Genomic DNA, 24,135 nt, shown 5'->3' with positions numbered 1-24,135 from the left:
AACACACTCCATTTCTGGCACTCAGCACTAGCTTCCTCTCATGAGCCAGTTCCCACTTTATGGTGAGTGAGGAGGTGGTGGTCCTTGGCATTGGCGATGAACTCCTCAAAGTGTGTAGGAAAGTCTGTTAGAGGAGGTGTCTGACTAAGTCACCCACTTTTCCTTCATGCTTGATCCCTTCAGAAGTCCCTTCACAGTCTTTCTAGTTCCACTAAGCTTTAATTCAGTGTAGTTTCCCGTTTCTTCCTTGGTAACTCTGAGTAGTGTTATTTGAAAAGGTTTCTTTACTATTTGTTTGTGTGTTTTTTTAATCGGAGTTTAGTTGCTTGACACTGTTGTGTTATTTAGCAGAGTGAATCAGCTGTGCATACATGGTGTGTGTGTGTGTGTTTGTGTGTGTGTGTGAGTCGCTCAGTCATGTGATCTTTGTGACTCTGGACTGTAGCTGGCCAGCCTCCTCCATCCATGGGATTCTCCAGGCAAGAATACTGGAGTGGATTACCATTCCCTTCTCCAGGGGATCTTCGCAACCTGGGGATCAAACCTGAGTCTCCTGCATTGCAGGCACATCCTATACCATCTGAGCCACCAGGGAAAACCCCATGCATATACATTACATGCCCTCTTTTTTGGATTTCCGTCCCATTCAGCTCTTTACCACAGAGCATTGAGACCACACAGTTTGAATGTCTTAAAAATGCAGGTTTCCCTGGTGGCTCAGCTGATTGAAGAATCCGCCTGCATTGCAGGAGTCCAGGTTTGGTCGCTGGATCTGGAAGGTCTGGAGAAGGAAATGGCAACCCACTCAAGTATTCTTGCCTGGGAAATCCCATGGACAGAGGAACCTGGAGGGCTTACAGTCCATGGGGTGGAAAACAAGAACAGCAGCAACAGAATGCAGGTCGCCCTGTATTTGCCCTTCTGTAGCAAGCAGAGACTAGGGGAGTCTTTGTAAGCCTGTTATCCTTGAGGAGTTTTGTGATGTGCTGGGTTTTAATGCAAATAACCAGGGGCAATAGGAGCGACTCAAAAAAAGGAAAGAATTGGAAATCTACTCAACTCACTTCCATGTCATGCTGAGACAGATTCTCTGCTTTTGTAGGGAACTTTCTTTCTTGCCTGAAGAAATTGGGAGTGGCTGTTTGAGGCACGTTTCTTAGATTCTTCTTTCTTTTTTAGGATCTAGGTTTTGAAATAGGGCTGATGTATAAAAAGCATGACTCCAAATCTTTAGCTGACTGTAAATACCTCCCTACGAGCAAAGATTCCTCCGCAGTGGTTCATGCTGTTAAAAATGGTATGCACGTGTCCAATCATATTTTTGGCAGATATTTATTATTAGACTGTGTTGGCTGACTTTCCCTGCAGTGATATTTAAGTCAAGTAGCATTCACTTACTTTATTTACTTATTTTTAAATTTCCAGAATAATTCTTATTGTACTCAGGATATTTACACAGTTCTCTTTAGAATTTTGGCAGATATGCAGATGAGAAAAGCACACAGGGAGAATTTGAAACGTCAGGAGCAGCTGAGAGTGGAAAGGGAAGGCCAAGGGCCCGCCAGGAAGGATGGGCTTGACTTGCTAACAAGGTTGGGTATTTGCACATACTGGTTTTCTCTGCATGTGGATGCTCAGTCTTGCCTAACTCTTTGCAGCCCTGTGGACTATAGCCCACCAGGCTCCTCTGTCCATGGAATTCTCCAGGCAAGAATACTGTAGTGGGTTGCCATTTCCTCCAAGGGACCTTCCTGACCCAGGGATTGAACCTGCTTCCCCTGTGTCTCCTGTACTGCAGGCGATTCTCTACTGCTGAGCCGTCCAGGAAATTGATTTTCTAGCTGTATAACACATTACCAGAAACTTGGAGATGTAACACATATCATCTCACAGTTTTGGCTGGATTGTTGCTCAGCATCTCATAGAGAAGTCATGTTCTTCACCGATTGCATCTTCGTCTAGAGGCGGGTCTGGGGGAAGATGCATCTGCGTGCTTTCTGGTGCAGTCGGTGGGATGCATTTCCTTCTGGTGGTGGGACCGAGGTCCCCTCTTGCTGCCTGTCAGCCAGGGACGGCTCAGGGCTGCTGAGTTTGCTGTCAGTCCGTGAGGCTCCGTCTGTCCCAGCAACAGAGAACCTCTCTCACCTTAGATTCCTCTACATTCAAGTCTCTATTCCCTACCTTCTGCTGCCAGCGGGAGAAAACTCTCTGCTTTTAAGGGCTCAGCTGATTAGGACAATGTTCCTATTGAAAGGTCACTGGTGCCAGGTAGTGTAACCTAATTGTTAGATCTACTCTGTCTGAAACCCCAGGGATCAGACAGAGTAGATCTAACAATTAGGTTACACTACCTGGCACCAGTGACCTTTCGATAAGGAGATAAGAGAGATAAGAAATCACAGGGAGATAAGAAATCATAGTAGGTGATGGGTGCTTCTGAGGGGTTTTGCTTTGGCGAGCTAGTTGACCATTTGTGTTTTTAAAAGGTACTTCTACTAAATAGTAATTGAAACAGGGATGCTAGTTGGCAAGAGATGCTGAGGACCAGAACCAAGGTGGTGGCCAGTGGGACAGAGGGGAGGGGATGGATTTTAAAGAACTACCCTGAACATGAGCAGACATGATTAAATGGATGTGTGGGCAGGGATGTAGGGCGGGGAAGAGAGGGTAACTGATAATGGCATCCACATTGGTAGATAGTATAAGAAGAAAAGTGCATGGGGGTGGGGAGACTGAGTCTAATGTAAAGCTATTGAATTCGAGATGCCTGGAATATGAAAGTGGCAATCGGCTATTGCAGTTGGATACCTTGTTTAACCTTTGGAAGAGAAGTCAGGCTGGTAGGCTCTGTGCGAGCCGGTACCATTTACAGTGAGTCACACAGAGGAGTGAATGAAATGGTGCAGGTGGCCAGTGAACGAGTGGGAAGAACGTCAACAGCAGAGCTCTGGGCAACACTGACTCTTCGAGTTGGGGTGGGAGTGGTTTGTCCCGCGTTCCCCACCCCACTGGTAGGTGCTCCTGTACACTCGGCCCCCGTCTCTTTGGGCCGTACCCCCAGCCTAGGAACTGGATGTGCTAGACCCCACGGGGACATTACAGCAGTGATTGTGATTGAGCGTTATTGTTGTTGTTCAGTCGCTAAGTTGTGTCCGACTCTTTGCCACCCCATGGACTGCAGCATGCTAGGCTTCCCTGACCTTCACTGTCTCCCGGAGTTTGCTCAAACTGACGTCCATTGAGTCGGTAATGCTGTCTAGCCATCTCACCTTCTGTCACCCCCTTTTCCTTTTGTCCTTGATCTTTCCCAGCATCAGGGTCTTCTCCAGTAAGTCAGCTCTTCTCATCAGATGGTGAAAATATTGGAGCTTCAGCTTCAGAATCTGTCCTTCCAATGAATATTCAAGGTTGATTTCCTTTAGGATTGACTGGTTTGATTTCCTTGCAGTCCAAGGGACTCTCAAGAGTCTTCTCCAGGACTATCATTCAAAAGCATCAATTCTTCGTTGCTCAGCCTTCTTTATTGTCCAGTTCTCACATCTATATGTGACTACTGGAAAAACCATAACTTTGACTAGATGGACCTTTGTCGGCAAAGCAATGTCTCTGCTTTTTAACACATTGATTAGGTTTGTCTTAGCTTTCCTTCCAAGGAGCAAGCATCTTTGAGTTGTGGTTGAGTAGTGGGTCTCCTTCAAAAAGGTTCAGGAGAGACTCTCCACAGAGAAACATTCCCAGTATCACTTTCTAACTGCCATCAAGGCATGGCACTACCGAAAGCAGAAAACAGGAGTCCATGGAATGCCCCAGGTACTGTCTATGGAGAAATAGCATCCTTCACTGTGATTGATTCTTATTCTCCTCCCTGTCCAACGCCAGTTCTCCCTTTATTTCTTTAATGTGGCTTTTTTGCTGTCCTTCATACATTAGAATTTCAGTTACACAAAGTGATAAAAACAATGACGTTACATTTCCTCTAAGGAATGACTGATCCCTGTTTCTTGGAACACTTGAGCAAGACAGGGGACTTCCCTGCTGGTCCAGTGGTTTTGACTTCATCTTGCAATGAAAGGGGTGCAGGTTTCGATCCTGGTTGGGGAGCTGAGATCCCACAATCCTCAGGGCCAAAAAAACACAAAACATAAAGCAGAAGCAATATATATGTAACAGATTCTTTCAATAAAGACTTTTAAAATGATCCACATCAAATTAAAAAATCTGAACAAGGCTGTTAGGACTGGGCTTCCCAGGTAGGTGATAATGGTAAAGAACCCACCTGCCAATGCAGGAGACATAAGAGACACGGGGTTCAGTCCCTGGGTTGAGAAGATCCCCTGGAGGAGGAAATTGCAACCAGCATTCTCCAGTATTCCTGCCTGGAGAATCCTGTGGACAGAGGAGCCTGGCAGGCTACAGTCCATGGAGTCGCAGAGTCAGATATGACTGAGGCAGCTTACCACACAGCACATTAGGACTAATTTTACATTAGCATACTGTGTCATCTTGTGATCTTTCAGTAACTGTGAAGGGGTGGTGTTATTCAGAAAGTTTTTTTTAACCCTTTAAATCTCAAATTAGAAAACAATACCCTCTTCCCGCCCCCCGCCCACCCAATGCGTAGTCTCCTGCAGTTTTCCAGTTCAGGGTTGTGGTCATGGCCTGCTGTTCATTTAGGAATTACCACCTCCTCCCACATCTTCCCCCTCCTCTTGGTCTAGGGCAGATGGGCATCTAAGCTGAGCCCAGCTTCCTTCTCTCAAGAGCTGTAAAACCACGGATTCTTTTCCTCTTCAGTTCTGTGGTTTGTAATGACCAGCCAGCGCACTTTCAGGTTTTTATTTGCTTCTTCTAGACTAGATCACAGATTTTTAAATTATGGGATTCTAGTTGGAATGCATCACAGTTCTATCAAGAACGTTAGCGTCTCATAACCTGGTATGATATCCCTGGTTGGATGCCTATTGTGGATGTTTTATCTCTAGATAAATGGAATTTGGGTCTTCCTTTTGCTTGTCCTGCCAAGACTCATCTGTTTTGTTAGTGTTGCCTGGTGACTGTTTCCTGTGGTTTGGTTCCAGGATGTGTCTACAAATGGCAAATTTAAACGGCCAGATTAGATACTAATTCATGAAAGGTTTCGATCTGTGGAGGTTTCTTCTCCTCGACAAACAAGGCATCTTTGCTACATCGGAATGTATGTGTCCTGTGTGACAGACAGCTGTGTGTAACTGCTGTTTGGGGTCACTTTCCAATAAGGGTGAAAGAAATTCCAATCTCGAAGTCATATTTGCTCTTAGGAATGCACTTTATTCATCCCACTGCTGCTTGTAGGCATGAGTGATGGTATGCGGACGTACAGTGAGCACAAGGAATTGGTTCTTAGGATGGTGTTTGGAAGGAATAAAGAGACTTGTTATTTCTTATGGAATGCCATGGTGACAGCAAATAAAGTCACTAAAGAGCCGCCACGTTCTTTGGGGAAGTGCCCCTAGACTGAACTTGTCAAACACGCGGGATGCTTTTCAAGAATTACCCGAAGCAAAATGCTTCAGTTCATGTCTCCAGTTATTCCTTAAAAAAAAAAAAAAAAAAGCACTGTCCAAAATATCATGTTTTGACAAGCTTCCTTAATAATATGAAGTCAATAATTCATTATCATAGGAAAAAAAACCCACTCAAATTCTAAAGGTACTTTGTTTCAAAAATACATTTTATTTTAACTTGGGGTTTCTATGATGTATACTCAGCCATGTTCTTAAGGTGTTTTACAGACATACGTGTAGGCTTCCCACGTGGCTCAGTGGTAAAGAATTTGCCTGCCAATGCAGGAGACACAGGAGACTCGGATTCAGTTCCTGGGTTGGGAAGATCCCCTGGAGAAGGAAATGGCAGCGCACTCCAGTATTCTTGCCTGGAGAGTCCCATGGACAGAGGAGCGTGGTGGGCTGCAGTCTATGGGGTCACAAGGGGTTGGACACAATGGAGAACACACGCATATAGAGACATACCTGTAATATAATGAGAAGGAAATAAATAAACAGAAAGCAGGACGAAGAGAAAATGAGAGGAAGAAGGTGGGAAGAGATGAATCGATAAAACCCATGTTTTGAAGGCTCGCCTCACAGTGTCCACATGATAAAAACACCCCAGTTGTTCACTGGATGCCTGCTTCTCCCACCAACATTACTCAAATCAACAAACCAGCAGGATTTGCCACCCGGAGGCAGGAACTATAAAAACACGTTCTCTGGGACTTGGTCCTGGAGGAAGGGATGCTGGAGGAGCGATCTGAAGGATGAGGGAGGGTGTTGGGGGGACCCAGAGTGTGAAGGTGGCTTGTACAGACTTTGTTTGGCAGAAGGAATCCTGGGGGAGTGGGGACGGACTGGAGGAAGGTTGTGTGATGGAGCACAGGGGACAGGGGCTCCTCCCACCCTCACGGGCTCTGACTGCACCCTCACGCTGCCTGGCGGTGCTGTCGGAACTGAGTCCGATAGCCGACTCTTCTGGTCTTCCCACGTGGGTTTATTCTCACAAAGATTTTTGGGGGATATAAAAGCACAAGTGAAAATACATTTGATAACATCTTGGGGTGACCTCGGAATTTCATTTCACGTCCCCCGCAAACCCCTCAGACCCCAGGCATCCTGCTGCCCCACAGTCCTGGTTAAGCCAGGAGGGAGCAGGCAGGACTGGCTCCAAGGATCAGCCTTCGGAGAAGGGGGAGCAGGATCACCCGAGTCCTGAAGAACTTCCCAAGGTCCCTCAGCCCCAAACCTCCCAGTTCAACCCCAAACACTAGTAAGGTCCAGGAAAGATGGCTCCTTTCGGGTGAGCACAGGAAAATAAGCAGAATCATCTGAACAAAATTGTAATGTTTTACTTTTTGCTTGAATAGAATGGTTTTAATTTTCCTGTCGGTGAAAGAACGTTACAGGCTCTTTGTTAGGGCAAAAGGCTGTACCTACTTTAAAAGCCATTCGTCTTCTGGATTCAGTTCGCCTTGTCATTTCAGTTTTTCTGTGATTGTTATTTTGTGACCATTTGCTAATGCAATTCATGCTTTAAAAATAAATATAACCACAGAACGCAAAGAAATCACCGTCTGAGGTTCAGTGTCAGCAGAGCGACATTCTCTCAAGGTTCAGTGAACTCTTAGGATGGCCGCAGGGTGAAGGGGGACCTCGAGTGACCCAAGGGGGCGGGGTGGGTCTGGGTCTAGAACCGTCCTGGCCTCTCTTCTGCGCAGAGCTGAGCAGGCCCACCCGCCCCTGCCCCCAGGAGCGGGAGCTGACAGGCCGAGGGATTAACGCTGGCTTTTCACGATTGCCAGCTCAGGAGCATTAAGCCAGGATGTCCCTGATCCAGAGCGGATGGTCCAAAAACCATCCTGACCTTGGGCGTATAGACCTGGCGGTACCCCAGGGAGTCTACACGGGCTACTGCTTTTGTCCAACAGAACTGGAGAACATATGTATATAGGATCAACATGTTTGATGGTTGCAAAGAATTTTCCCTTGCATCTACTGCATTTAAATGCTAATCTGAAAGATGATATGCTTTCAGTGAAGGCCAGACTGATCATAAGTATAGTTGAAAGTGTGATCACTTATCCTGTTTTTTTGCCAGACATTTCTATTTTCATTATAGGTTTTTCATAGGTTACACAATTATTTTAATTTAAACCCACAATTTTACTGGTGAAAGGATATTATTACATTTTTGAATTATGAGAGTGTGTGCATGCATGCTAAGTCACTTCAGTCACGTCTGGCTCTTTGTGACCCCCTGGACTGTAGCCTGCTAGGCTCCGCTGTCTATGGAATTGTCCAAACAAGAATACTGGAACAGGTTCCCATGCCCTCCTCCAGGGTATCTTCCCAACCCAGGGATCGAACTCACATCTCTTACGTCTCCTGCATTGGCAGGTGGTCCTTTACCTCTAGCGCCATCTGGGAAGCCCCAAATTATGAGAGTAGTTTATGTAATAACCCTGAAATCTTCCTCTGTGTGCTTGCTCACAGCCTTGTCCTGTTAATAAGAGGAGACAGTTGGTGAAAAGGACACCGGTTCACTTAAGACCTGTTTATTTACAGCACTGACTGTTATTATTCGGGTTTATTCATCATTGCCTTAGCAGTGATTCCCAGCCATTTTGGCACCAGGGACCAGTTTCCTGGAAGATAATGATGCCACGGACTGGAGGGGTGGAGATGGGTTCAGCATATTAAAGCACATTACATTTATTGTGCACTTAATTTCTATTGTTGTTACATCAGCTCCACCTCAGATCATCAGGCATTAGATCCTGGAAGTTGGGAACCCTGCTGTGTAGGTTTGAAAAGTGACCATTCTACAAATTTATACTTGTTAAATGTATAGTATGAGAAGTTATGTTTTCACTGTCAGCATCTGTGTTGCCTCCAGGTCTTTACTTGACCAAATGAGTTATAAATCACAATTGGGGATTTTGTTTGATTTTTTTATTTTTGGAGAATTGTCTTGGAAAGTAGTCATATGTGGATGTGAGTTGGACCATAAAGAAGGCTGAGCAGTGAAGAATTGATGCTTTTGAATTGTGGTGCCGGAGAAAACTCTTGAGAGTCCCTTGGACAGCAAGGAGATCAAAACTGTCAGTCCTAAAGGAAATCAACCCTGAATATTCATTGGAAGGACTGATGCTAAAACTGAAGCCTCAACACTTTGGCCACCTGATGCAAAGAGCCAACTCCATTGCAAAAGACACTGCTGCTTGGAAAGACTGGGGGCAGGAGGAGAAGGGGGTGACAGAGGATGAGATGGTTGGATGGCATCACTGATTCAATGGACGTGAATTTGAGCAAACTCAGGGAGATGGTAAAGGACAGGGAAGTCTGGGGTGCTGCAGTTCATGGGGTCACAGAGTCAGACACGGCTTAGTGACTGAACAACAATGACAATTCCCAGTAAATGTTTCTCCCAGTCCCCTGTCGTTCTGAATTAGCGGCTGTGGTTCTTTTTTGTGATTCAGGTTTAAAAGTCTGTGTCTCTGCCTCATCCCTCTTCCCCAGGCTTCCTTTTCTGCATTCACTTGGCACTCATTGGCTTAGTGACTTGAATCCCTAGCAGATTAACAGCAGGAAATGTTGTCTGACAGTTCACTGCCAACATCTCATACGTGTGATGTGAAACTCTTTGTACAAAAGCAAGCCCAGTGTTTTTGCTGGCCAAGAAGAAGCGTGCTTCACCGGAAAGCTATTATCGGCCACGGTACTCGTCTCTGAGCATAGAAGTCTCATTTCAAACAGAATGAAATGGCTACAACAAATGAAGGCAGAAACAGATTGTGGCTGAAAGAAAAAGATGTCTTTCTAAGAGCAGTGGAGGAGCTTCACGTGCATGAAGGGGTTCTTGTATATGTGCTGAACGTGTTTTTGCAGAGAATTTCAGTCAAACCTAGGTGAGCTCTCCCTCCTTGCTCTGGCTGTGCTGCAGGCTGTGTCTGTGATAATTCCTAACTCCTATGTTTGGCCTAGGATGTACCTAAGTGTGCCAGTATACCCAGTGCATGGTAAAAACCGCTGGGTTTGTGTTTGCACAGGGTAATGGAATGTTCCCTTAGTTTTCTGATAATGATACTATTTTCAGCCATTTCCCCCTTTGACCTGTAGAGTGAGATTTGTTTTTCACGAGAGATAGGGGGTGATTTCACTGCAGATGAAAAGCCTTCGGTGATATGTCAGTCTCTCTCCCAAATTTCAGCATTAGAAACCCTGAATTTGCAAAAAAAAAAAGGGAAAAAAGAAAGAAAAAAACAAGGAAAGCAAAAAAAGGAAAACAACAACAGAAAAGAACCCTGAATAAATTGGATTCCTTATGATAAGGGCCAACTGATAATCAGCAGCATTGATTGGTAATGGCTTCCTCCGGGCTAGGCAATCTGTATGCTTTCCTGTGTTTCTTGTTTTTTTAATAAATTTTATTTCTGTTTTATGGAAGAGGATGGAAGGTCTGCATTCAGTGCTGCTATGAAGGTTCCTTGGTCATCAGGGGGTTTTATGTTTGGGGCTTTTTGCAGGAGTGAGGGGCTCGAGGTACATGGGATCTTAGTTCCCCCAACCAGGGATGGAACCCACGCCCCCCTGCAGTGGAAGTGCAGAGTCTTAAGCACCGCCAGGCCACCAGGGAAGTCCTTTCCTGTGTATTAATTAATGCAACAGTCTTATCAGTAAGGACCAATATTATTACCATTTTTTAAGGAAGGCAGTGAAGTTCAGAAAGCTTCAGTGACTGTCTCACCTCACAGCCAGCTAGTTGTAGAGCCGGGTCCAGCGCTGGGGCTCTTTGATGAGCCTCATTTAGAATAGAATGGTAGGGAAACAAAACTTGAATTGGATAGGAATAATATCTTTAAAACTACATCCTAAAGATATTTAAATAATGCTTGATGAATTCTAATCTCTAGACAGTTGAGACTTGAGACAACTGTCTAATCTCTAGACAGTTGGGAAAATATCACTGTTTTGTTTAAAATCTAAGCTACACCAGGAAGTGGTTTCGAGTTCCTATTTTCACAGGCCTCCCCAGATCGTCACTGCTAACTGAGCCAAGTTTAAGAAAATGGCAGAATAATTATTGATGGACTTATTAATGTTTAAAAGGACTGTCATGGTTTTCTGAAAAGCTAATTGCCTGTGAATTTAAAGAACACACTAGCGAGACACATAACGTCTAGGCAGAAAAAGATTCATCTTTGCCTCTCACATCAGCCCTCCTTGCTTTTGCTGTCTGGATCACACTTGGGATTTGGGCTTCCCTGGTGGCTCAGCTGCTAAAGAATCCACCTGCAATGCAGGAGACCTGGGTTCGATCCCCAGGTTGGGAAGATCCCTTGGAGAAGGGAACGGCTACCCACTCCCTGGAGAATCCCATGGACTGTATAGTCCATGGGGTCTCAAAGAGTTGGACACGGCTGAGCGACTTTCACTTCACTTCACACAAGCTGGAAGTTTCCATTAAGTCCTGCCCCTCGGGGCATGGATTCTGGCAGTAGTGATGGGGATAATGGACTTCCTGCTGTGCTTATTAAACTTGGCATTGAAAGTACACTTGAGACAGAAAGCCCCAAATGGAAGTAAATGCACACAGGGCTGCTGGGGCCACGTAGCGCTTCTCAGACCTTCCTGGCCTCGGATCTCTCTCAGGGGCTTAAGTCTGTTGTCACAGACCAGACACCATCGTCATCTTTTATTCATGAGTTGACCACGGACTCTTGCTATTTTCTAAGTGTAGATTTAAATTTAAAAAAAGAAAAAGAAAAAACACTTAAATTTCAGGGCAGACAGTGTTAGAACATTTTTCTAACAGAAAAAGGAAAACTGAGGCAGAAATTACTTACATGGAGTCCTGGTGTCCAACGTAGGCTCAAGCTCCAGCCAGCTCAGTTTGTGGAGCTCTTCAGATGCTCCTAAACACCAGGCAAATGGTGATGCCATCATTTAGAAATTAAGAGAATTCCATTTGACCTTTAGAAGTGAGGAGAATGGAGAGGCATTCAGTGAGGAAATATGCAATTACAGAAGGAAGCATGAAAAAAGAGATGGCATTTTGCAACAAGACTAATCCAAGGTAATGTGAGGAGAAACTCCTCCAGATTCATGCCAGGAGCACTTACTAGGCACATATGTTGAATGTTTTTGGTGTTTAGGACATTCTGTTGGGGACATTACAAAGAGTGGCCAGTTTCCTGTCCTTGGGGGGCAGAAATGCAAGTTCACAGAGTGCCTCAATCCATGGGAAGGTATAATTTGCAGGAGAAAATCAGCAATCGGTTTGAGGAAGATACATGGTGGAGAGATGGAAGTGCTTACAGGGCTGCTGCACCCTCAAATTTCAAAGCAGCTGAAATAAAGGTACGGAAGTGTCAATTTCTCTGCAAGTTCTCAATATCGTATGTATTTCCTTGTATTAACACACATGGTTTAGCCTAAGCTATAACAGACCTAAAGAACATATTTAAAAGCAGAGACATCATTTTGCTGAAAAGGTCCATCTAGTCAAAGCTATAATTTTTCCTAGTCATGTACGGATGCGAGAGTTAGACCATAGAGAAGCCTAAGCGCCAAAGAATTGACTCTTTCAAACTGTGTTGCTGGAGAAGACTCGAGAGTCCCTTGGACAGCAAGGAGATCAAACCAGCCCATCCTAAAGGAATTCAACCCTGAATATTCATTGGAAGGACTGATGCTGAAGCTGAAACTCCAATACTTTGGCCACCTGATGCAAAGGGCTGATTCATTGGAAAAGACCCCTGGGAAAGATTGAGGGCAAGAGGAGAAGGCGGGCAGCAGAGGATGAGATAGTTGGATGGCGTCACCAACTCAATGGACATGAATTTGAGCAAACTCAGGGAAATAGTGAAGGGGAGGGGAGCCTAGTGTGCTGCAGTGGACACAACAACTGAACGATGAAATGTAACAAGACTTTTTTTTAAGCAACAGTTTATAGAAATGCACACAGATCCTGAGGAGCCTTAAGGATGTACCTGCAGCCTTGGTGCTGATGGCTTTGCTTCCCCCCCTCCCACCCCATGTCCCCCTTCTAAGAAGTAGGGACCACTGATAAGCTATACTTCTCAGGCAGGACGACAGTCTCTGCCTCATTTTCTCTGTGATTGTGCAGCTTCAGAAAATAAGAACTGCAGCCCATCTTCTCAGGCGAGGACATTATACTTGACTTTACAAATTTCTCTAATTTCAGCGTTTAGCCTTTCTTGCAGGCTGATTCATAGCTTTGAGAGACTGAAAGAAAAGACAAATTCTATTGAAGTCCTGTGCTGAGATTTAGTACAATTTGGGCTCATGTTTGAGAGCACAGATCAAGCCACAATTTCCAGAGACTTTTAGGAGGATGTGTGCACAGGTGTGGGCTTCCCAGGTGGCACTAGTGGGAAAGAATCAACCTGCCAATGCAGGAGACACAGGTTCAATCCCCGGGTGGAGGAGGGCATCACGACCCACTCCAGGGGTCATATTCTTGCCTGGAGATGCCCATAGACAGAGGAGCCTGGCAGGCTACAGTCCATAGCGTCACACAGAGGCAGAGATGACTGAAGCGATGTAGCACGCACACAGGCACAGGTGTGCTGACTCCTGGCCAGCTACCAAGAGCAGCTCCTCTCTCCATCCTCTCCCACGCTCGGAGCCCTGTGTGTGTTTGCTCCTTCTCGTCTCCTCCGGAATGTGCTGGGCAGAATGTGAATGCTTCTGCTCAATCACAAAAGAGGAAATCAAGACATTTCCTAACCCAGCTGGGGTTTTTTAGTATGGTATCAGGTTCTTCAGTTAAAGTCTATATGTTTTGGCTATCCCAAGGGAAAATGCCACCACTTTAAAAAAAAATTTCAACAAACTCGAAAACATTTTTATTTTGTATACTTGGTTCATAGTTTTCAATGCAAGTTCATTCTTTGGTTTGTTTACTGGTTGGTTTTTTAGTTTGGTGGTTTAACATTGCTTGTTTGTATCATTTTATTTCAGCATTTGGTTGGTTTTTCATTTCTTGAGAACTTAATGTTTTTTAAGAGAATTTGTTGGAAAGGATATCTTAAGATTTTAAGACTGTGTTTGTATGTAAATAAAGTTTATCATCATGTAGCTATCAGTTTGGGTCTAAGAGGCTTGAAAGAAACTGGTATGAAAAAGTTACACATTTCCTCAAAAAAAGAAACATTGCTTTGGAGCCCTCCTATTTAAGTTTTTAAATTGTAAACTTAATTTAAGTGTACCTTTCAACCATACCTGCAAAGGAGATCTTGAAAACCTATAAAGACCGTGCTTCCACCTTCAGAAATTCTGATTTCTTTTTTCCTGACATGGTTTCCTGGATATTGGTGTATTTTTACTGCTCCCAGGATCCAAGGTTGAAAACCCTAGGTTAAATTATTGCTTCTGCAACATTAGTTATGATATGCTGGCAAGAAAAATTTTATGTAAATTTTCATCACATTACCTTTTTAATCTCTTGATGATATTTGACCAAAAGGAGGTCCCATAAAAAGTGTAGGAGGGACTCTCCTGGCAGTCCAGTGGTTAAGACTCCATGCTTCCAATGCAGGGGCATGGGTGTAATCCTTGGTAGGAGAACTGAGATCCCATTTGCCACGCAGCATGGCAAAAAAAGTGTCAGTGGCATGATAGCATGAAAAATGTCTTTATAGTCGGTCAGGATAAAAGGTGATGCACAGACAGACAGCTGCAATGTAAGGTGGAATGTGGAAAATACCCTGTTGGTACCGTAAGTGCTCAAATGTCTAGAGATGAGAGATATCGCATTTGGTTGGGAGGACAGGAAGTGCTATAAAGAAGTGGCACTAGAGAAGCGTTGTGAAGGATGAGAGTTGACAGCAAAAGGCCAGGCAGAGCATTTAGGGACATTTAGAGCTTCACTAAGGGTAACACCCGTAATGTACTGAAACACATCAAGCCTCGCTTACCCCCATGAGTTAATAGTGATGACATAAGACAAAAATTCTAATTGGTGACTTTTGGGTGATGCTAGAGACCTGACTTGTCTTGAAATTGAACAGAGGAGAAGGTGCGAGTGTTGATCCTGGCTTCGTCAAACTGTGTCACTGGATAAATAATTTTGACAAAGAGACTCTCTTCATAGACATGCTTCAGCTGATCAGTGGGGGAGCAATGATGAGTGTTAAAATGTTCCCATCTTGCCATCTCAAATCGGTGGGGCTAGGGCAATGATCATTAATGACTGTGCTTCCCAGATGGCTTAGTGGTAAAGAAACCGCCTGCCAATGCAGGAAACATGGGTTCAGTCCCTGGGTCAGGAAGATCCTCTGGAGAAGGAAATGGCAACCCACTCCAGTATTCTGGCAGGCTACAGTCCTTGGGGTCACAAAGGAGTTGGACATGACTTAGCAACTAAACAACAACAAAATGTTATGAAAAAGGCAAGAGTCACTGAATGCCTCCTGATGAAATCACACAGCATCTTTTTTAGAAAACAGTCAAATAAGAATTCTGGTCAAGCTTCTAGATTTTATTGTCAGTTTACAGGAAATACAAAAGACAGAGGAACATGTTAAATTACCCCATGGAGATGCAAACAGCAAGTCTAGACTGAGGGAACTCTGCAGGCAAATGACCCGATCTCCAAGACAAGTTAATTTCAACAGGAAAACCAGGATAAATGGAAAACTTGCAGATTCAGAGAGACTATGGAGATATGACAGCCTATTGCAATGTATGGGCTTATCAAAGAAAATGAAAAGAAAATCTTTGAAACAATTGGAGAAATTAAAGTACTGACTACATATTTGGTGATAGTATGGACTGATTGTTAATTTTGTTTAGATGTGATGAAGGCATTGCAATTACATTTTTTGAAAGAACAGAGTTACATGCTAAGATAAATAGAGACAAAATTATTTGCTTAGATACTTCCAAATAACTGGAGGGTAGGATGAGGGGAGCAAAACTCAGATGAACCAAGGTTGTGATCTTCAAAAGGCATTTGTTAAAACTGGGTGATAAGTATACAGGGTTTCATATACTGTTGTCTCTACTTTTGGAACTGTTTGAAATTCCCCAGTCCTGAAACATTTTGAAGTTAATTTTTAGAACTTGTTCCTCTAAGCAGAAAGGTAAAAGTGAAAATAAACATTTTAATATAAACTTCCCAGGTGATGATGGTTGATAAGCTATACCTTGAGAACCAGTGTTTTACAGACATAAAAATCTTGGAGTAACTTTGACTTCGGGAAGTTTCATTAATGTTGCAGAAAGACTTGTTTCATCTGCTGTGTTTGAGTGGTGGTGATGGCTGTATCTTCATCTTCTCTATTAGAAACCCAATTTTAAGAGGAAAAAAAAGGGTTGAGAGAGGGCAGTCCATCATTGGTTTGTTGTTTAGTCACTAAGTCATGTCCAACTCTTTTGCAACCCCATGGACTGTAGCCCACCAGGCTCCTCTGTCCATGAGATTTCTCAAGCAAGAATGCTGGAGTGGGTTGCCATTTCCTTCTCCAAGGGATCTTCCCAACCCAGGGATTGAACCAGTGTCTCTTGTGTTGGCAGGGAGGTTCTTTACCCACTGTACCATCTGGGAAGCCCATTGGTTTGTAACTGCAAAGCAAACTCAGCATTTCATGTTGTTCATGTGTTAATACTGAAGGATTACATGAACTGCGAATGCATTTAAGTCAGAGACATGACTTAACAACTCACAGGAAACAGCAAATGAGATTAAAAAGTGTTTGTCTCCAGTTAAGTAAATTGTCCATTGATTTTAGAATCAGTCAGTTCAGTCACTCACTTGTGTCCAACTCTTTGTGACCCCATGAACTGCAGCACGCCAGGCCTCCCTGTCCATCACCAGCTCCCAGAGTTTACTCAAACTCATGTCCATTGAGTCAGTGATGCCATCCAGCCATTGCATCCTCTGTCGTCCCCTTCTCCTCCTGCCCCCAATCCCTCCCAGCATCAGGGTCTTTTCCGTTGAGTCAACTCTTCGCATGAGGTAGCCAAAGTATTGGAGTTTCAGCTTCAACATCAGTCCTTCCAATGAACACCCAGGACTGATCTCCTTCAGGATGGACTGGTTGGATCTCCTTGCAGACCAAGGGACTCTCAAGAGTCTTCTCCAACACCACAGTTCAAAAGCATCAATTTTTCGGTGCTCAGCTTTCTTCACAGTCCAGCTCTCACATCCATACGTGACCACTGGAAAAACCATAGCCTTGACCAGATGGACCTTTGTTGGCAAAGTAATGTCTCTGCTTTTTAATATGCTGTCTAGGTTGGTCATAACTTTCCTTCCAAGGAGTAAGCGTCTTTTAATTTCATGGCCGCAATCACCATCTGCAGTGATTTTGAAGCCCAAAAAAATAAAGTCTGACACTGCTTCCACTGTTTCTCCATCTATTTCCCACGAAGTGATGGGACCAGATGCCATGATCTTAGTTTTCTGAATGTTGAGCTTTAAGCCAACTTTTTCCCTCTCCTCTTTCACTTTCATCAAGAGGCTTTTTAGTTCCTCTTCACTTTCTGATATAAGGGTGGTGTCATCTGCATATCTGAGGTTATTGATATTTCTCCCGGCAATCTTGATTCCAGCTTGTGCTTCTTCCAGCCCAGCATTTCTCATGATGTATTCTGCATAGACGTTAAATAAGCAGGGTGACAATATACAGCCTTGACGTACTCCTTTTCCTATTTGGAACCAGTCTGTTGTTCCATGTCCAGTTCTAACTGTTGCTTCCTGACCTGCATATAGGTTTCTCAAGAGGTGGATCAGGTGGTCTCGTATTCCCATCTCTTTCAGAATTTTCCACAGTTTATTGTGATTTTAGAATAGCTCTGTCCAAAAAAGCATTTTTTAATCTACTGAATTCCTGACTCATTATGGCAACATATAAACACACCCTATGAAAATTAGGTGCCTAGATTTGATCACTTCATGAACATCCTTTCTTTGGGAACCAAATATTTAACTCTCTAAAAGTTCCAGGTGACTGTTGAGCTTTAGTCATATTTTAGATATTATTACCCAAAGATGCACATGATGTCAAACATGTAGAAATCATTGACTTGAAAAACTTGAATAATATGCTAGAAGAAAATCATCTGCGTAAAAAGAGTCAGTGTAGGGGAGGTGAGAGTGATCACAGAGGGGATCCTGTGTGGGGCTGGAAAATAGTCCTGTTTTGTGTCCTGTCTCAACCCCAGCCATTGCCAGGGTCTTGCCCTTTACGTGTGCGGAAGCCCCGTCTGGGCTCTGGGGCAGCGAGCTGTGGTCATAGTGATATTGGCCATGAGCACAGGAGCCCTGTAGCCTCGAGCCCACGATCACCTGCCTTCTCGTGGAGTCTTCCATTCCCACTCAAGGATGAGCAGGAGTGAGAGGTGAGAGGTGTTTCTGGTGTCATCCTACTGGCTGGTGGCTGTGCTCAGATTTAGCAGATAGGAATTTCATTGTTTACATGTAACCATCTGTAGTGAAAGTGAAAGTCACTCAGATGTGTCCAACTCTGCGACCCCATGGGCTTTACAGTCCATGGAATTCTCCAGGCCAGAATACTGGAGTGGATAGCCTTTCCCTTCTCCAGCGGATCTTTCCAACCCAGGAATTGAACCCAGGTGTACCACCTTGCAGGCGGGTTCTCTACCAGCTAAGCCACGAGGGAAGCCCAACCATCCGTAATAGGAGAGGTCAAACCAGTCAGTCCTAAAAGAAATCAACCCTGAATATTCACTGAAAGGAACTGATGCTAAAGCTCCAGTGCTTTGGCCACCTGATGTGAAGAGTTGATTCACTGGAAAAGACCCTGATGCTGGGAAAGATTGAAAGCAGAAGGGGATGACAGAGGACAAGATGGTTGGATGGCATCACCAACTCGATGCACGCGAGTTTGAGCAAACTCTGGGAGATGGTAAAGGACAGGGAAGCCTGTCATGCTGCAGTCCATGGGGCTGCAAAGAGTCAGACTTGACTTAGCAACTGAACAACAACATTATAGTAGACTCTAAACAAACCATCTTGGTTCTTAGAGCCAAAACAGACAGAAACAAATCCCCTCAAACCCCTCAGTGTTAAGAATGGACCACTATGTTATTGTCTTAAGAACTGTTTGTTAATGAAAGAAAAAGAAAGTAATTTTGCCCTGAAGCTGGTTATTTCTATGTGGAAAACAACAGAAAGGACAAATTAATATGAATATAGAAATTTGTAGAAAAGGAAGCCTGAAAAGAATTTTGTGTGTGATTAAATTTAATTGAACAAATGCATTTTAATACGGTATTAAAGGTGTAAAATAGTGGAAAACTAAAAGGTATATGTTTGTGTGTGTATATATAAATATATAGTGTCCAAATACGTTTAAGAAAAATGTCTAGTCTATTCAAGAGAAAGCTGTGGGTCATTGTTGTTCAGTCGCTAAGTCATGTGACCCCATTTTTGACCCCTTGAATTGCAGCACGCCAGTCTTCCTTGTCCTTCATGATCTCCTTGAGTTTGCTCAAATTCATGTCCATTGAGTTGGTGATGCCATCGAGCCATCTCATCCTCTATCACCCGCTTCCCCTCTTGCCCTCAATCTTTCCCAGCATCAGTGTCGTTTCCAGTGAATCAGCTGTTTGCATCAGGTGACCAAAGTATTGGAGCTTCAGCTTCAGCATCAGTCCTTCCAGTGAATATTCAGGGTTGATTTCCTTTAGGACTGACTGGTTTGATCTCCTTGCTGTCCAAGGGATTCTCAAGAGTCTTTTCCAGCAGCACAGTTTGAAAGCATCAATTCTTTCGTGCTCAGCCTTCTTTTTTGGTCCAACTCTCACATGGGTCATTAATAGAAATCAAATGGTGAGGAGCCAGAAAAGTAAGAACCAGTTAGCACAGTGGTCTCTGCCTGAGCCAACCTTTCCACCTTTTAAACAAAAGGAAGAAGAGAAATAATTAAAACAATGCCCAAGGCTGCCTGCAGCATGTTGAGAATAATTCCTCCATTGAGGGCCTGGCTGAGGTCCTCTGGGTCAAAGAAAGTAGAAGTTTCTGTAGAGGAAGATTTATTTATTTGTGTTTTTGTTTTTGCTCATTGAGAAAGTACTTGGCCAGACACTGGTGTTTATTTGTGTGTGTGTGTGTGTGTGTTGTGTATATTGTGTTCTGCTTTGGAGATCCAACCAGTCCATCCTAAAGGAGATCAGTCCTGGGTGTTCGTTGGAAGGACTGATGCTGAAGCTGAAACTCCAATACTTTAGCCACCTCATGCGAAGAGTTGACTCAATGGAAAAGACCCTGATGCTGGGAGGGATTGGGGGCAGGAGGAGAAGGGGACGACAGAGGATGAGATGGCTGGATGGCATCACTGACTCAATGGACGTGAGTTTGAGTAAACTCCAGGAGTTGGTGATGGACAGGGAGGCCTGGCGTGCTGCGATTCATGGGGTCGCAAAGAGTTGGACATGACTGAGCGACTGAACTGAACTAAAGCAGTTAGGCAATAAACATGATTGATATCTAAAGAAAGAGCAGGGTATTTTTTTTTAATTGTTTACTTATTTTGGCTACACTAGATCTTAGTTTTGGCATGTGGGATCTAGTTCCCTGACCAGGGATTGAACCCAGGTCCTCTGCATTGGGAGTGGGGGTTCTTGGCCACTGGACCATCAGGAAAGTCCCAGAGCAGGGTATTTTAATGTTGTGCATGTGGTGAGTTGCTTCTGTCCTGTCTGACTCTTTGCAACCCTGTGGACTGTAGCCCGCCAGGCTCCTCTGTCCATGGGTTCTCCTAGTAAGAATACTAGAGTGGGTTGCCATGCCCTCTCCAGGGGAATCTTCCCAACCCAGGGATCAAACGCACATCTCTTGTGTCTCCTGCACTGGCAGGCTGGTTCTTTACTACTAGCACCATTTTAGTACCAAGGATGTTTATCAGCCCCACAAGGAGCTGTTTGTTCTCCTACAACAAAAAGGCAAACTGAGCCCTACATTACATGTTCTGCCTCTTGTCAGTCTCTTAGGCTGATAACAGCTGACGTTTGTGGGATGCTTGACGTGCATAATCATTGGACCAAGTTTGAATGCTTTTGTTCTGGGAGATAGTGAAGGACAGGGAAGTCTGGCATGCTGCAGTCCATGGGTCGCAAAGAGTCAGACATGATTGAGTGAGTGAACAACAACGCTGCAAAGAAGTAGATGGCGTCATACCCATTTTACAGAGGGAGAGAGGTCTGCACAGATGTAAGGGACATGAGGAAGATTCAGAATTAGGTTTATCTGTTAAACCGACACAGGCAACAGCAAGACTGCCTCTCTCATCTAAGTCCTCTGAGCCTTTGTGCCCTTATCTCTTAAACTGGAGATCTTACCAAAGGAAGCGTCAGAAGAACCAGTTTGTTTTTTTGTGTGTGTGAAAACTTTATGATTTACTAAGCATTTTTCAGAAGTAATATGCCATTATTTACAAATACAAGATTTAAACTAGCAGGCAGCATTTTGTTGTCATAGCATTTACTCATATCCGTTGAGTGTTAAGCAGTTTTGCTAGCATGTAATTTATTTTCATACATTATTAAACTTTATTCAAATACAACATTGATTATTTAGCTAGCTATAAACCAGGCTTCACTTTTCTATCCTAAATTTATCTTTTCTCCTAAATAGTCATGCTTGAGGGGGCTGAGTAATTTCCAATATATTTGCGGTTGCACAGTAATACATACCACTTACAGATCTTCGGAATACTTTCTCTTTTGGCATGCCCATTGTTTATCAATTTTCTTATTTTTCTCTTACTGCATTAAATCTTAGAGACAAATATGCGTAAGGTACAAGATGTGAAATGTTGCTACTATGCAAACAAAAAGTAGTTTAGCTTAATTGCTGACAGTTAATCCAGCTCAGACTCCAAGGCCAAGTTGAAAGGGCTTTGAAGTCTTACATGAAAACATGATAGATGCTGTGTATCACCATAAATTAAGCTGATGGATTTTTTCCCCCAGATAATTGCCTTTTTTCCAGGCAAGAATACTGGAGTGGGTTGCCATTTCCTACTCCAGGTTATCTTCCCAACCCAGGAATCAAACCCGCATCTCTTGCATCTCCTGCAATGGCAGGCAGATTCCTTACCACTGCACCATTAGGTCCACTCGATTCAGCCTTTTTTCTAGTTAAAAAGGAGATGGTGAATTGATCACACTCACTCATCATTTACTGAACAGTTAAAACAAGCAACATTTTAAAGTGTACCCATTTTAATCATGGCAGTTGAAGAGCTTTTTTGGTAACTTGTTTTTCTGTTTTGTTCTTCATAGAAACGCTCCAGAGGCCAAGTGCTATTTGATAAAGTCTGTGAACATCTGAATTTGCTAGAAAAAGACTATTTTGGGCTTACATATCGAGATGCTGAAAACCAGAAGGTGAGTGGTTCAAAGCAATAGAGAATCTTCTGGCTTCAGCTGCCCTTTGCTGCAAGAAAGTGAACTGAAACTGAATCGGTAGATTGTATTCTCCACCCACCTCTCACGCCCCTACACCTCACATATACTGTGTGAGGCCTTAAATGCTATTTATCACCTTATTTCTTCATGAAGGAAATTATCAACAACTTCTATAATCTTGAGTCTTTTGGAAACAGTCAGTGTGTCTGCTCTTCATGCTTGAGTTCTTTATGCTTCCAGAAAAGCATTGTATATAGTGCTTTGGGGAGGGTATGATAATATTTCAGTGGATTTGAGCCACTGAGAATCAAATATATTAATACACAGAAAACATGTTCACTGGATGCCATTAATTCGTCTTATTACGCTTTCATATTCTTGCCGCATCACAATATGAGATGTGTCTTGTCTTAGGTATCCAGTCCACCTCCGTAGACTCTTAGAGCTGATGCAGCCTCTTATCCTCTCAACCACCTGAAAAATGAGGAAGAAGAAATTGTCTCTTTAATTCTGGGAACTGAGCCACTACAATCGTGTTCATAAATGTTACTTGTTTGGTTGTCATTCTGTGAATCATACTTAATCTTGACTGAATTCACTGGATGATGTCTTAACTTCATCATTAAATGCCTGGGTGTTCTGATGAAGAAAATCATAAAGTCTCAAACAAGTGTTTGTTTGTTAGGAACGCATTCTAAGAAGGTACTTTACAATCTATAATCACAGAAGTCACTACGTGGGGGCTGACCGTCTAGGACATCAGTGGGGTCACGTTACACGTAGCCAACTCTATGTGTTCTCAGGTTCTGCATCTGCAGATTCAACCAACAGAAGATCAAAAAATACTTTTTTAGAAAATTCCAGAATGTTCCAAAAACAGAATTTTTAATTTGCTGGTGTACCAGCAGCTCTTTCTATCGCATTTCCATTGTATTAGGTGTTAGAAATAATCTAGAGATGACTTCGAGTATATGAGGGGATTGCATAGGTTGTATACAAATACTGTGCCATTTCATGTGAGGAACTTGAGCATCCCCAGATTTCAGTGTCATCTGGGCCCTGTGACCAATCTTCGGCAGTGACTGGGGGATGGCTCTACCTTCAGTTTTTTTCTCCTAATTTGTTTGAACATAGAATCTGCCGTCTTTTCTCCTCTGTTTCTATGCTAGCTTGAATCCCTGAAGGCACTTGTGAAATAATTTTGTTCAGCCTCAATCCTGCGCGCACACACATCTTCTCATGAGACAAGAGCCCACGCCCTCTTGGGACGAGTGAAGGCAGCTGGACATATTAGGGGCAGGACCCAGCTGGGGGCCCTTCCGGCAGCCACTCCCGGCTCCCTCCCAAATGCACTTAGCACATGTCTCTACCCACTCAACACGAAGTCATTTCTCTTCTTCTCTGATTCATATTCAGACTCTCACTTCTTTTTCAGAACTGGTTGGATCCGGCTAAGGAAATTAAAAAACAGATTCGAAGTAAGTTCCTTTGGATTATTTTGTGTAGAAATGGGAGGAAGATTTTCAAACCACGGGCTTATCTGAATTAGTACTTCATATCCACGTGGCTGGTGTGGATACAGTATTTTGAAAGACAGATTAAGATCTCAAGTTTTATTTTTGGCAGATTTCTCTGGCTCAGATACCCATCACCCGTTATGAATTATTACAACCTGGGGATAAAATGACATGACTTTTGACCTCGTCCCTTGCCTGTACACAGATGTGAGATATGATTTAATCAAGTGGTGCCCCTGTTGACAATCATTTTAAAGTTCCAAACTTAATTATTAATGTTATATTATCCCTAACCAAAGTATGAAAGGCAAGCAATCAAGCTAGAAGTAACAGTCATTTAATAACAAGTCAGACTGTATTTTACTATCTGATGATAGCTTCTTTCCTTAGCCCCTAATGGCAAATTAAGAAATGCACATTTCACATTTCCTAATGGACAAAACAACTACAGGAGCAACACAGAAAGTTTAAAACAGGTAACTAATAAGTATTAGACAGGGTGCTAAATCTTAGTAGTAATTAAATGCTAATTAAAATGAGACATTTTTTTCACCTATTCAGTGAAAATGGCACTTGTAGCATAGGGAGTTGAGAATGAAGAATTTTTTTTATTTTTAACACTTTTCTATAGCTGTTGCTTTTTGCTATGGATAAATGGTAAAAGATAGATATACTTTATAGTTTCA

At 43.4% G+C, this 24,135-nt stretch overlaps 1 protein-coding gene across 24 annotated transcripts in view; it reads left to right on the top strand.

Moving 5' to 3' along the window:
* EPB41L3 (erythrocyte membrane protein band 4.1 like 3) overlaps positions 1-24,135 on the top strand; it is a 225,077-nt gene that overhangs the window by 145,248 nt on the left and 55,694 nt on the right. For all 24 annotated transcript variants that reach the window (XM_043889000.1, XM_043888987.1, XM_043888991.1 and 21 more), the window contains 2 exons: positions 21,807-21,911; positions 23,368-23,410. In XM_043889000.1, the coding sequence (XP_043744935.1) occupies positions 21,807-21,911; positions 23,368-23,410 (148 nt within the window). The remainder of the gene's footprint in view (positions 1-21,806; positions 21,912-23,367; positions 23,411-24,135) is intronic.

Source organism: Cervus elaphus, chromosome 27 (genome assembly GCF_910594005.1).
Source record: "Cervus elaphus chromosome 27, mCerEla1.1, whole genome shotgun sequence".
NCBI classification, from domain to species: Eukaryota; Metazoa; Chordata; class Mammalia; order Artiodactyla; family Cervidae; genus Cervus; species Cervus elaphus.
Note: the sequence above shows the minus strand (reverse complement) of the source record. Positions and strands in the feature narration are given on the sequence as shown.